We start from the raw sequence: 14,458 nt of genomic DNA on the forward strand, positions 1-14,458 counted from the left end.
AAAGCAGTTCACCCATTTCTTTCTGGGAAAGCATTTCTGTGACGCTAATAAATGTCCTATTTTTTGACAGTATCCTTTCTTTTACTCCCAAAATGACAGCTGAAGAAAATTACAGTGAAACAGTATCAAAGGTTGTTCAGATTGAATCTAATGCTATCTAGCAGGCACTGGAATAAATACCAAAGGCAGCAGAAGCATCGTTTAATCTAGGCTGAACAAAGCATGGAAGTATTTGCCCCTGCGTTTGTTTCGGGGGCGGGCGGGGGGGGGGGGGGGTGTTTCCAGCTCTGCCTCCCCTAGCGTGACCCACAGCCTGCAGCTGCAATTCCTCAGTGCAGGGAAAGACAGCAGCTCCCAGGAGAGCTGGTAAATCCCAGCCCAGCTTCAGGCTGGCCTGCGACTGTAGAAAAGCAAAGGGCTGCGTCAGGGTTGTGCCTGGATCTCCAGCACCCCGCAGAGGCACGCAGATCCGGGAAGGGAGATGCTGGTGCCCGTGCCGCTGCGGCTCAGTAGATGATTCCTTCTGGTTCCAGCAGCAAGTACTTCTTCATGGACGGGGGGATGGAGAGCAAGGGGACTCCTTGGTGGCACCTTTCTGACAATATCGCCCTAATAGCACATCTGCATAAATGCATGAGTGACCGTGGTGAGTTGCTGCACACGGTGAACAAAGAGTCATAGAAATCCTGGTGCCGCTGTAAAAAAAAACACAAGCGTGTTTTAGGGCAATAACGCTGTTTTCCTTCCCTCCCTTTCCCCTGCCCGCATGCAGCCCTTGGCAGAACAGGATAAAAAGCACAGACAGCCATCCTGTCCCTTGGAGGCACAACAAGCACCAGGGACTTGGGTTAGCCAAATGCCTGCACAAAATTCTTATGCTTGCCTTAAATATTTAGTGTTAAGTTAAAGACCATGCTGAAATCTTTAGGCTTGGTATGCCTTATATCCATCAGTTTGAGGTGGGGGTTCCTCTGTGGTGTTAGTCCTGATCTGAACAGACGCTGCAGCCAGCTCGGGGTCAGTGCACGTGGACGAGCTAATCCCCTAAACCTCACTGCGGGGCAGCGAGGCAGCGTAACGCCGGCGCTACCGATGAGTTCGCTGGGGCTGCGAATGGCAAAGTACCTTTGGTCTTGCTCATCACCCCAGGGGCCTTTTAGAATAAATAAAATTGCATCCCCATGAGAAGAAAAGTGCAGATGCTTACAAATGATGTTGAAATAAAAGAAGCAAACGGTAAACTCGTGCGGCTACACGTGACTTGACCTTACTTCATATTCTTGCTACTTGACAGATCGGGGTACATTTTTTTTTCAGATACATTTTATGTATTGAAAAGTATAGATTTGTGTCAACAAAATTTTTTTCTTCAATTTCATGTCAAATTTGGCAAACAGCTTTAACAACAAAAATGGCAATCTCAACAAAGAAATAGAGCAACTGTAGACTTTTCCAAATAAGAATGTTTCAATATTTCAGATTAAAGTTTTTGTCTGGAGAAAAAGAATTAGTTATTTCCTTTCTAATCACACTCATAGCTCAGCAAAGCTATTATTATTATTATTATTATTATTATTATTATTATGTGAAAAAGGACCTTTAACACTTAATTTTGTGTTCACCCAAAATGGTTTCTTTTAATTTTTTTCTGAACAAAGCTGACCTGACAAAACAGCTAGTCTCACAGTTCCTCTGGGTGTATAACTCTGCATTATAATACAGATAGGGTTCCCTAAACATCACTGATAATGCATAGCAGATATCGGTGCACTTAACTTCAGCACTGATTTGAAAATTTTGAAAAAGGCCAGTATTAATAAAAAACTAGCTTTAAACTGCAATATTGGGACTATGCAGATTTCTGAAGTAAAGGGGTAATTATGTCAAAGCATGTAGTTTGTTCCACAGTTTTGCCTTTTGGCATCTTTTCCTCTTTGATTTCTCATTTTTCATTTAAACTTTCTCTTGTATTTGCAGCTAACCAGTTCTGCTCACAGAAACCCAACCCATGCAACAGAACCTAAAGATATATAGTCATTCACATGTAACACAGTACTTTTAAAACTTCTGCTGACTTAAAAAAAATATAAATATACGCATTAACAGATCTGAAGAGACACCAATCACAGCCAGAATCTTTGCACTTACTAAGCGCAGGGACAGCTGAGCTCCTGCAGCACCCCTGACAGGGGGTGCTCCAAAGGATAATGTTGCAATGAAAATTTCTCAAAAATATGTCTTTTGGCAGTGAGTGATATGCTTTTGTCAAGTGAGTGATTTGAATGGGGAAGTCCCAAATCCTCTAAGATGTTCTTATCTTTCAAAAGCATTCTCACTTTTCTTTGGCCAGATATAGAGAATGCAAATAATGAGCTTGGATTTTACTCAGTTGCAACTCATTAAGAGCTTACCTCAAAGACGTCATCAGGTATGGCTGCTTTCCACTTAGATGTTGATTTGATGTGTTCGTAGGTATTGACGACAACCTCCACAGCTCTGGGGTGGGAATGACAGGCTTGTAGCACCTGCAGGCAGGATGCGTAGAGACCATGAGTACCACCAAGAAGCTGAGGCTAGCCTGGATGCTTGGCACTGTGCAATGACACACTGAGACAGACACAGCCAAAGAATTACGAGAGGATAAGGCTGAAGATGTGAGAGACGCAAGCCCCGTGTCCACTGCTCAGTGCAAGTGCAGCAAGAAACCTCAGGCTAGCCCCCAGAGGAGCTGTGCACATCCCAGTTAAACACCAGACAGAAATACTGGCTTAGGTCTCCAGAGCACTGTAGCTTGCTGATGGGGGTAGCTTTATCATCTGAATCTGGAAATAACTTGTTCATAGCTAGGTTGAGTGTCTCGACACCAGGCAAAGCCATGCACAAAGTCCTTGCTCCAGGTCATGCAGCACAGGAACAGAAAAAAATTCCATCATATGAATCAAAAATGCATTGCTACAGGAAAATTTAAAGGAAGACTGGGAGATAACACAGCTCAGAAGTAAGACTTCCGAGCCACACAAGGCCCCAGAAACAGCTGCTCTGCCCAGTAACTTTAGCTCAGTAGGAAAAAACCAAAGTCTACTGTCACTCACACACATAGAATAACACTTTGCTTTCACAACGTATGATGCACAATTTTGTCCCACACAGTAGACAGGCTTTCACAAAGAAAACTGCAAAACATCCCTCTGGGGTAAATATCACCCTACATATTTTACAGATGGCAAATGATGGTTTGGAAGGGAGACCCACTCCATGCAACAGGAGAAAGGCAGAGGCAGGAAGAGGAGACCCCCGACCTGGCTCTCAAACATGCTCTAGGAGACTAAGTCTTGTTCTGTTACAGACAGGGCCGGCTCATCCTGGGCTCAAGAGGGCACAACCAAAAGTTTGTCATGTTATTCAAAGCCTTCTCGTTGCTTGGCTTGTTAAAACTTTTTATAGACAGTGAAGGAGCTGCAAAATGTTGCTCAGAGCACTGGATGAGAGAGAGTAAGTCCTGACTACAACAAGCTTACTTAGTTGCCTGATATAAGAAGTCTGTCAGCTACTTCGGTCAGTGCCTTGGGCTTTGCAGACCTTTAGAAATTCTTTGGGAGGGATCCTGCAATTATTTTTCTTTTTTTTTTTATCAGCTATGAGCCCAGGCCCAGCATTTCCCCTTAATTTCTCACATTTCCTGGGAATGAGCCAAAGCCTTACTGAGATCCATTTCATTTGGAATAGATTTGAATAGATTTTTAAAGGTCAGAAGTGACAAACTGAATCAATGGGTCTGATCTCCTCTTTGGTAGAGGCCATGAAATATGCATTTCATATAACCCAGTTAAGCCTGCATGGAGCCAGGTTTGACAAAGGCATCTGGTTTTCTGAAATGAGAAAGTGAATCAGCTCTGAAAAATTAGGCTTGAACCAGCATTTAGAGTTTGGGGTTTCAGGTTGATTAAGATCAAAAATGGGATCTGAGTCTGGTTTCTGGCATTAGCAACTGCAATTTCACTCCAGTCAAATGGTACCACTCTTACAGCAGGTCAGCTCACAAGGTTTTGGACGTTCTGGGCCCATAGGTTACAAGACTCCAGCAAATACAGATACCACCAAACCCTGAAGTTTGGGTCTCTCATCCCATTCCTGTTAAAGACATCACCTCTCTCCATATCCCTACTGTAGAAAGCCATCCTTAACCTTGTGGAATTGCAGTGGATATATCCTAGCTGCTCCATGATTCAGTAGCAGCTGGTAGCAGATGTCAGGCTGGGCAGCTGGCCGCACAGATGTCACTTTTATGATATACTGTAGGGGTGCACAGCCATTGACATCCATGATGTTTGCTTCTGCTCCTGCCTCCAGCAGCATATGCAGCAGGACGTGATCACAGTTCCAGGCAGCTTTGTGGAGCGGTGATTTGAAATCCTCATCACGAGCATTCACTTCAGCTTTATAGTCTAAGAGCATCCGACAGACGAGGTGGTGATCCAGGCTGTATATCTGATCCTTATAGTGAAGGGCCCAATAGGCTGCACAGGCCAGGGGAGTCTCCATGTAGGCATTGAGAGCATCAACGTGTGCTCCTTGTTCCACGTAAAAGGCCACGAGCTCAGGGATACCCAAACGTGCAACGATGTGCAGAGGAGTCTCCTCATCTTGGTTGTTTGTTTTTATGTTCACATTCGCTCCTGCCAAAGAAAGATGATGGGAAAAAATAAAGGCAACGAAATCCTGGTTTGGCCATCTCTCTGCTTGAGCCCTGCTACCCAAGGAGAAAGTGAGGGTGGGCAGCTGGCATGAAAGACACACATGGAAATGCAAATAGCTAGGAATATGGATTCTGCATTTCTTAAGCCTCCAGGAAGCCCTTGGAAACTCCAGGTTCTCTGTTCCAGCTTCTGTTAGCTTTGCCCAGTGCTGGCTGAAGACCTTATCTGAACACTCTATTTTGGAGCAGCATGCAGACCCAAATCTCTGTGTAAAATGCTTTTTCCTGTAACTTAAGAACTGAAGGAAAAAGGAGAGCTTTACTCCTACCGGGAGAACAGCTCTGCTCAGATCTATACCCTGAGAACGCTTCCTGCAGCACCTCATGAACTGCGAGCCTGGAAGAAAGGACATTGCAGGACAGATCCGTAGATGATATAAAAACCCCATAGCCACAGTCCCCAGCTGAGGTCCGGATCCCGTTTTCAAGCTGTCAGGGGGCGGGTACGCCTGCTCTGCCGCGCCGGGCGGCTGCCGCAGCTGAAACAACAGCACCATCTGCTGAGCCGCGAGGCGGGGCGCGGCGGGGGCCCTGCCCCTCCTGCCCTGCCCGGCCCTGCCCCTCCTGCCCTGCCCTGCCCGGCCCGGCCCGGCCCTGCCCCTCCTGCCCTGCCCCTCCTGCCCTGCCCGGCCCTGCCCCTCCTGCCCTGCCCTGCCCCTCCTGGCCTGCCCCTCCTGCCCTGCCCTGCCCGGCCCGGCCCGGCCCTGCCCCTCCTGCCCTGCCCGGCCCTGCCCCGGCCCCGGCCCTGCCCCTCCTGCCCTGCCCGGCCCTGCCCCTCCTGCCCTGCCCTGCCCGGCCCGGCCCGGCCCTGCCCCTCCTGCCCTGCCCGGCCCGGCCCGGCCCGGCCCTGCCCCTCCTGCCCTGCCCCTCCTGCCCTGCCCGGCCCTGCCCCTCCTGCCCTGCCCTGCCCCTCCTGCCCTGCCCGGCCCGGCCCGGCCCTGCCCCTCCTGCCCTGCCCGGCCCGGCCCGGCCCGGCCCTGCCCCTCCTGCCCTGCCCGGCCCTGCCCCGGCCCCGGCCCTGCCCCTCCTGCCCTGCCCGGCCCGACCCGGCCCTGCCCCGGCCCTGCCCCGGCCCCGGCCCTGCCCCTCCTGCCCGGCCCTGCCCGGCCCCGGCCCCGGCCCTGCCCCTCCTGCCCTGCCCGGCCCGGCCCGGCCTTGCCCCTCCTGCCCTGCCCGGCCCTGCGCCGGCCCGGCCCTGCCCCTCCTGCCCTGCCCGGCCCGACCCGGCCCTGCCCCGGCCTCGGCCCTGCCCCGGCCCGGCCCTGCCCGGCCCCGGCCCCGGCCCCGGCCCCGGCAGCGGCAGCGGCGGGGCTGTCCAGCGCCTGCCGGCTGCAGCGTGGCTTGCCGGCTGCCTTCCCGTCTTCCAGCTACCAGCAGTTTGCTCTAAAGAAATGCAAATGACTGCAGGAATACTACTGAACACTGCTTATTAGAAGAGAGGGAAGGTTGGCAGGACCCCGCTCCCCAGAGCGGAGCAGAACCGTGAAACCGCAGCGGGGCCAGCAGGCTGGAGGGGCAAGGGGCTTCTTCCAGAGACGGAGGGTGCTGATGTCGACGACCGCAGCTGGGTAGACAAGGGCTCCTTGAACCTGGGGCTTGGCAAACTGTCAATAAAGTACTCGAGCAAGAGCAAGTGCGCGCTGCATGGCCACCCCTCTTCTCTCTAGGCTCACGAAAGCCTTTACATGGCCAAACTTACACTAAGACTGAGGTGTAAGGACAGGGAGGGAGGAAGAGGAGTCAGAAACTACCTCTGGGCTGGAAAACCTGAGTGCTAATGCTGTTAAGCCATGTTGAGTGTTAGGCGTGTTAGATGTCCATGAGAGTATCAACAATCTAAGTTTGGAGGTGGTAAACAAACATGGGATCAGTTTTGCTTGGCTAGCAAGTTGTCCAAACCAGAAGTGGTGAAACTGCATTTACCGGAATTGACCCAGTGTGACACCACTGAGTGGAGACAGCAGGGTGGGAGATGGGTCTTGGAAACCTAGGTGCAGGGACAGTAACCGAAACCCTGGCTTCGGCTGTTGGGTGGCACTGCGATGCGTATGTGCGCACCTGCCACATTTTGCTCCAGACCTTTCCCATTTTGTTTGGAGTCTCGGCATTTAGCTCGCATGGAGATTTGAGTTTACCGAGTGCTTTGGGATGAAGGCCGGCTTCTAAAGTATTATTATTCTGTTGCTGATGAGTGGGTGGAGAAAGCCTACAGAACACATCCTTTCATCTGCATTCATCCTATGCTACATTTTATAACTACATTTGACTTTTAAGCTTTTCCATAGTAGCAAATTCAACTCCTGCTGTCAGGACTGTTTGCTTTGGGCAGGATACAACTGGCAGCATTTATTTTCCTTTCTACCAAACAGAATAATATGTATCTTTCCAGCAGAAGAAAAGCGATGTGGTTATTCATTCGGGACTGCGGATTGCCTTGCCGACAAAGCATACTTGGGCTCTGCATCTCGGGAAAAGCCTTCAACAACAACACATGTAGCAAAAAAAAAAAACAAAACCAAAACCCAAAAGCATTTGTATATTTGCCATGGCACAGTGTGATAAATAGGGGAATCTGTCTGTAACTTAAGACTTGAACTGCCTGACTTTGTTGTACCTTTTATGTCTGTCTTTTACTGTGTCCTGAGTCAGCATCCTTGTGTTAAGGAAACAGTGTGTGACACCAATATATTTATCCAGGAATTACATCTATTCATAGCTTCATTTGTTACAGATGACCAGCAGCATAACGTATCTTACTTTGGGAAAACAAAAATCTTTATTATCAATAGCCTTTTTTCCCCAGTCCCTATATAGATGCAGGAGTTTGGCTGCTGACAAATGAAGAGACGGTATGAAAAACTGCATCCAGTTTTTCAAGGCCAGGTCTCAAAAAAACAGTGGTTGGAAGAATTTTACTGAGATCAAGGGAATTTGAAGAAGAAAGAAGAGGAAAGGGGTGCACTTTTGTGTGAAAACGCCTCAGCAGTAAAGCTAGATGAAGAAGGTAGATAGAAAAAAATAGAGAAATAGAAACTCCCTGAGTCAGAGGTGCCCTTCTGCTGAGGGACTGACCAGGCAGTGGGCTGGAGGCACTGAAATGGGAAACAACCCTGGAGTAAGGGCAGGTGGCCAGGGAGAGGGAAGGACAGATGGGGTGAGGAATCAGAATGGGAGAAACTTCCTCTGATGAGAGAGATGAGGAAGATGAGAGTCAGCTGTGGATGGAAGGGATAAATACACATGTACTTTGACAAATTGCCTCCTAAGAGAAACCACAGACCATGCCCACCATCTCTGGGCATGCCACAAGAGACCTTCCAGAGCTTTGTCTTACCTCTCCAAACCAGCTGCTGGGCACAAGGCATGGAGGTTCGTGTTGTACAGAAGTGCAAGGGTGCCTGCCCACTCATTGTAAAGCAGTTCAGCTTAGCTCCGTGGTTGCAAAGGATCTTGAGACACTCAACATTTGCCATTTCACACGCTACGTGGATTGCAGCTTTTCCGTTGGGCCGGCAGTTGATTGTAGCTTTGTGATTGAGCAGGACTGAAAGACTCTCCAGATGTCCATACATGACAGCTAGATGAAGTCCAGTTGCCCAGGATATTTTTAATTTGTAGCTAGGCAGCCAGTACCCTGTACAAAGTGAAAATGTGTTACCATCCTTGGCAAAGACTTTTCTTTGGACTATCCACCTACTGAGAATAATTGAGGGGGAAGGAAGAGTTGTAGTTTTGCTTTAATTTACCGTAATTTCACCAGATGCAGTTTAGTGCACACGAAGCTCTCTCAAGCATAACTTCATTTTCATTAAGCACTTTTACTATGTGTGCTGAATAGCCTGCCTTTTGGAGACATAATTCCCATGTAGATGTACTCTGAAGGCAGCTTTTGTTTTTCTTGTGACTGGTGTAGACTCAATTAAAAAACTATGCTTAGAGCATTTGAAATGCCACCAGTTAAAACATATGAGGGAAATGGGATCTTCAGCCTGCCAATAGCTGAACAAAGGTGGGGTTGGAATAAGAAGGCAGCATTTACTTAGGCCAGTGACTCAACAGATAGCTCATCCTGCTGTTTCTGCACGGGAGATTGCAGGATCTTGCATGTCAGGAGCTAGATTCAGCCTTCCAGTGATGCATTGCACATAGATGACCCCTAGCAATGTGGCTGCAGCTGCATCACAGACCTCCTGCCAACTACTGCCCCTGAGGAGCATGGAGTGAGGAGTTTGGATGCTGATGTAAATTAGGTTGAAGAGCCAAATAGAAGCAGTGACACTTTAGCATGAAATTTGGCTCCAAAATGTTTGGATTTTTCTCTGAAAATTTCACCATGATCTTTTTTTTTTACTTACAAACAGGTGTAAGACCAAATAACACTTAAATATTTGTTCCCAAAATAGGACTACATGCTTAATGACTGCACAGAGGCAGTCTCAGAAGAGATTACTATAATCATTTGTTTAAAAAAAGTAAAAGACAATAATAATGTGCAGAAGGGCAGGAAAGTCTAAAACTTTTTCTTTTCTCTTTTTTGTTAGATACAGCAGCTGCATTGTATCTAGAATGTGCCCGTAAAATTTTTTGTGTTTGATGTATCTATTTCTCCTTGGACAAATGCCTGGTTGAATACTGATATCATGTAGAAGACACAGCAAAGAATACTAAAGATATATAATGAGGTCAAATTAATTTGGAGCGTCATTTTTGAATCTCTAGTTGTGTATAGTTTTTCAACCTTAATGTCATATAGATATAGTTTTTCCAGTATTCATGTGTGTTGTATTAGACAGAAGGAAGATGGAGAGGAAGGAAAGAGGTAGATAGAAACAAAGTGCTGGTGGCAGAGAGAAACTTGGATTAAAGTTCTTCTTCCTTCCTAGTTAAATTGCAAGTATATTCTGAGGTACGTGCCAGTAATGCAGTTCTTGTATGCCTCCAAAAAATGCTAGATTTCCACCGAAAGGTTATAGTTATAAAATGGACAGTCATGACAGCAGCTGCACCTCCTGCTCTGGCATGGCTGCAGTGACTTGTTCCTGACCAATATAAGCATTTATTAGTGCCAGCGTGTGAGATGTCAGGGGTGAGAAACTGTCTACAGACAGTGGCACCCACTCTCGGACTAAATTTTGGGGACTACCAAACCCAGTCCCCAAGGAACCCGCGCCGTGAATGGCAACAGCAGGCAGCCCTGAGGCACCTGAGTGCCCAAGCAGGGCAATAGGCTCTTCTGCAGCCACTCAACTCTCTCTCAACTCGCTGACTATCCAGGTTACATTGGCAGCTTCAGTAAGACAACCTTTTCATCGCATGCCCCCAAACTGGACACCAAGTAGGTGAGCTATATCCCAGGGCCGATGCATATAGCAGAGCAGATTTCTTACATCAGCTCCCCATCTGAATACACACGCAGCATTCCCCCTTGTTACCAGTGAGCTGTGGAGCACTGCTGGCTTATCCCACACGGAGCTGGGCCTCTCGTTTACGGCCAGATGTGAGCCATAAATGATATGTAACAGCGGGGAAGTGATCCTTAAAAGCCAAGTTATCACTTTATATAGCCACAGTTTCCCTGCCTGAGGCCACCATTTATTTCCTTTGCCTGTGCTGCTGCGAGTGAGCTGTGCTCAGGCATCCTGAGGGAGCATCTCCCACGCCCTCTGCCCAAACCCACAGACATCTCTGAGCCCAGAGGGACGGGGACCAGGCACTGAGCAGGAAGCAGATGTGGGCTCCATAGGAGGCCTCAATCAGCTTGCCCGTTTCTTTGGTTAGAAACATGAAAAAGCCATGGCGCACGCAAGGTCAGTGTCCTTGGGAGCTCTCAGCTTCTTTAGAAAGGAGGAAGCAAAGCCACTCTGTCACCCATGGCATCTCCCTTCCACTTCATCGCTTACGGCTGTGGCAAAGCTCAGGCTGTCTGAATGGTGGGGCTTAATTTTTCTCCCCTCTCCCTCCTCAAGGAAATCCCCCTCTCAAATCACAGTTATCTGGGATTCAGAATAAAAGTAGAATTTGCACAAGAGTTGACAGAGTGCCTTCTGCCTTTTGGACAGAAAAAGTGAACACACTGCTGTGATTTAGGCCATAGGCTGCATTTACCTCTCCACCTTTTGGAGAGAGAAGAGACATCTCCAAAAGAGACAGGTTAATGCTTGCAGTCAAATGATCTACAATTAAAAATCTATGCATTAATCCTGTAGTCTCAAACCACAACCAGAATGCATCTCAGCCTGCTGAGGACAGAAGAAAAGGTATTTTAAGATACATTCATCACTGTGTGGGTTAGTTCAGGCACCGTCCCCAGGGGAAGTATGGCACGACTGCATCGTCCTCACCCTAATGAAATCAAAAGAACAGGAGCCAAGCATTAAATAAGAGGTAAGTACAGAGAAGGAGAAGAGGTGGGATATTGTCCCTTCTTCATGCCACAGAAAAGAAAGTGCATTTGCTGTGCTGCTGAGCCTGGAGGTTTTATCTCCACATATGATTAACTTCTGGCAAAGGCTGATCATTACTGTTTTCTAGAGACACACAAAGAGTCTGTTAGCAAGCAGGTCATGAAGTATGTTGATTTTAGCAGAGAGCAAACTTGGTTTATTGCTTTAAGTTTTTGGAAACTCAACCAGAGTCTGGCTGAGAACTGGTTTGGGGTTTCTACACTCCAAAATAGACGTCTTTTCTGGCGTGTTTTTCCAGATGATTTTTTTGTTTTGATAAACTAGCACATCCTCACTTTCTGTCAGTTTGAAAAATAAATCTCCTCCTATACAGCAATATCCAAGGTCCACAGGATTTCCTTAGCTCTCCTGAGCTAGAGAGAATTCACTCTACTACTACTGTAAACTGAAAATGGAAGAGATTTAATATGTTATGTTTCTAAACGGTCTGTATATGTGACTGGGTTCATGCAATAAATGTATATACCACACTTAGCCTGCACGTGTCTATTCTGGGCTTTACACCCAAGTTCTCTGTGAGGAAGCAGCAAAGGACTCCTCTTTCTGGACTGCCCTGAAGCTGCAGCAGCTGCCTCGGCAGCACGGAGGCTCAGGCTGGTCTCTGGCCTGCCCTCCACCAAACCCGGAGGTACCGCTGATAAGCTCCCCTGCTGCGGTGACCGCAGCCGTATGAACCTTCCGAGACATTACTGCCCATGAATCAACTTACGCTGCAGCTTCAGAAGAGACAAAAGGCCACAGTTTCTTGAAAATCACTCAAACCCATCTGCTTCCTGGCTGGTGAATGCTGCCACATTTACCTTGTTTGTAGGATGCCAGAATCAGGTTTTCATCTTCCACTTCAAACACCGTGTCCACGTCTATTTTCTTTTGGCTCAAGAGCTCTTCCAGTGTTTCAAAGTCATTGGACTTCAGGGCTTCAAGAAAAGCCTTTTTCACCAACTTTGCAGCTGCAGTTCGAGTCATTTTCCCCTCTGTATTCTCTCCCTCTTTGTATGTCTCCTCCAGATCCATTTCCAAACGTATTTGTTTGTGCTGTGAAGAGGGGTACACTGAGATCCCTATAGCGCAGTTGCATGCTGAAGTTCCTGAAGACCAGAAGGTAATTTTATCACTCGGTCATGCTGATCTGCTTGTTCTATTTATATGAGGAGCATTTCAGGCATCGAAATGCCACTCTTAGATATCACCACACTCTTTTTATGAAAGCGAGGACAGACACACTAGCAATAAGACCAAAATAAGAGTTATCTCCATGGGCTTTATACACATTAAGCTTCATTAACCACATGGTTACCCTCTGCTCCTGCCATACGCTTACATTAAAAGACACTCGTCCCGGGTGTTGTTTCTCAGTTGGAGAAGCACCCACATTTCCTTTTATCATTACCATTGCTGATTTATTGACTGCAATGGGCTGTGATGCTCTGTCTGCAGATGCCTTGTAATTAGTGCATTTCAGAGAAAAAAAAAATCCCCAAGGCACTCTTTCTGTGGGAGGTAGCTCCCTCTTCCCCAGGACAGCATTCCGCATGTTGGTCCTGCCTTCATTTCTCCAGCCATCAGGCAGGCCTTCACAAGAGCCCCCCACCACACAGGTCTCCCAGGCACCCTGATCTGTAAAGCCCCAAGGGATCATTGTGTTGATCTAGCCCGGTCTCCTGTATAATGCCCTGAGCAGCAGGATTTCCCTGGTTTGCTCAGGGGCACTGCCACAAGCAGTGCTCCCAGGAAGGAGAAACGCTGGGATGAGGGGGCTGCAGAGCCATACAGCCATGTTCTGGGGTGGGGGACCTCACACACCGCAGGTGACTTACATGTGAATTAGCTCACATGCAAGCACAGGAGACCACGTGGGTCCATAGGCTCTTCTCCTTCTCCCTGCATACTCTTCATCTAAATTCAGACCCTTCCCTATGCCCCAACTACTTTTCCCTCTCCCTCACAACCCCATCACCCACTGAACACCCTCTCCTCCCTCCCTTTTCCTTCTCTCTTTGTCTTGACTGCAGTCTGCGATGATGCAAACCCATACATGGCCAGCGTGAGCTGCTGCCGTGCATCACATAGAAGTGGTTCACACCTGCACCCACTTGGGCTGCTGGATGAGACCATAGCTAGAAGGACACTATCCACCCTTGATTTAAATCACCTAGCAAAGCGGACACCACCACAACCATTAAGAAGAAATTTTCATGTTTATTCTTCCTGGGATTTTGGCTGCCAAGTGGGCTGATGGGGAAAAGTGAGCCAGGTGATAGTGGAAGTCAGAGCAGCCTCTGTGTTCATAAGGTTTCCAGGGGCCAGGTTCCTCAGGCAGCCCCATGAGGACCTGCAGGACCCCTGTCCTTGGGAATGCTCACCAGCTCTCTCCTGGAGCCAGTGCTTAACTAAAGGTGTTACAGGACAGCAGTACATGGAGAACTGTGAAATTTGTGAGTACCTTCTACCTGTGTACTTTTGGATGAAGAATACTTTATAAAAACTACTTCTCTAAGGTATTGTACTTTGTAATAAACAGTGGGAAGGAAAACTGCTTGCCCTGGTGCTATAGGTCCCAGGCAGCTTGTCTGGGTATTTCTAGGCTTACTTAAGAGGAGAGTCAGCATCAGGCTCTCCATACCTTTACATTCCCTCCTGCGTGACTGCCTCCCTCTCACTTTGTTACTTCTAGTAGTGGATGACTCCACTTCATGATTTAAAAGAAGTGTTAATGCTTGTCTGGCATGAGCAGAGGGACAAGATGTGAACTCCAGATCTAATGGGTTTCTTGTTACCTGCACTGTACTTTTTAAACCACTGTATTCCTGAAAAGTCATGGATGCACAAAGCACTGATACATGGCAGGAATCAGTTGGTCACCTCAGCTACACCTTTTGATTTGAAATGGACTAGTGTTTCACCTATCATCTTTTATAAATAGTATTAGGTGACACAAGGACATTCAATCTAGCTGCATACTGAAAGGATCATGCCAGCACCTGCCCATGCTGCTCTGCTGCTTGAAGGTTGAGATGCACAAGCGCGTTGCTGTAACAGATTACTGCACATCTGCTGATCCATCATGCTTGCTCTTAGTTGACAACCAAGGTGAAGTAATTTGTGATGGCTTGGCCCACAGTGAAAGAGAAAGCGGATTAAAATTACCTCACATCTGTCATGGTCCAAGAGGATGCACAGGGACAGCACTTCAGACCAGACGATGCACTACAACTTGCTCATCTTCAGTAATTTGTGT

The 14,458-nt window shown here is 47.8% G+C and overlaps 1 protein-coding gene across 1 annotated transcript; it reads right to left on the reverse strand.

Annotated features, from left to right (window-relative positions):
• Positions 1-506: 506 nt before the first annotated feature.
• ASB4 (ankyrin repeat and SOCS box containing 4) lies at positions 507-12,234 on the reverse strand. Its single transcript, XM_072851494.1, has 5 exons — positions 12,021-12,234; positions 8,091-8,390; positions 4,186-4,676; positions 2,412-2,525; positions 507-695 (listed from the first exon to the last, which is right to left on the reverse strand). Exons 1-5 carry the CDS (start codon positions 12,232-12,234, stop codon positions 507-509), a joined length of 1,308 nt encoding a protein of 435 aa, XP_072707595.1.
• Between the last annotated feature and the right edge of the window lie 2,224 nt (positions 12,235-14,458).

Source organism: Ciconia boyciana, chromosome 2 (assembly GCF_034638445.1).
Source record: "Ciconia boyciana chromosome 2, ASM3463844v1, whole genome shotgun sequence".
NCBI lineage: Eukaryota > Metazoa > Chordata > Aves > Ciconiiformes > Ciconiidae > Ciconia > Ciconia boyciana.

Coding starts and splice junctions, on each gene's coding strand:
- ASB4 (XM_072851494.1), bottom strand. CDS start 12,234: ATGGATCTGGAGGAGACATACAAAGAGGGAGAGAATACAGAGGGGAAA. Junction 2,526..4,185: donor ATCCACTGCAATTCCACAAG/GTTAAGGATGGC, acceptor TCCTGCCTGCAG/GTGCTACAAGCCTGTCATTC. Junction 696..2,411: donor TACCTGATGACGTCTTTGAG/GTAAGCTCTTAA, acceptor TTTTTTTTACAG/CGGCACCAGGATTTCTATGA.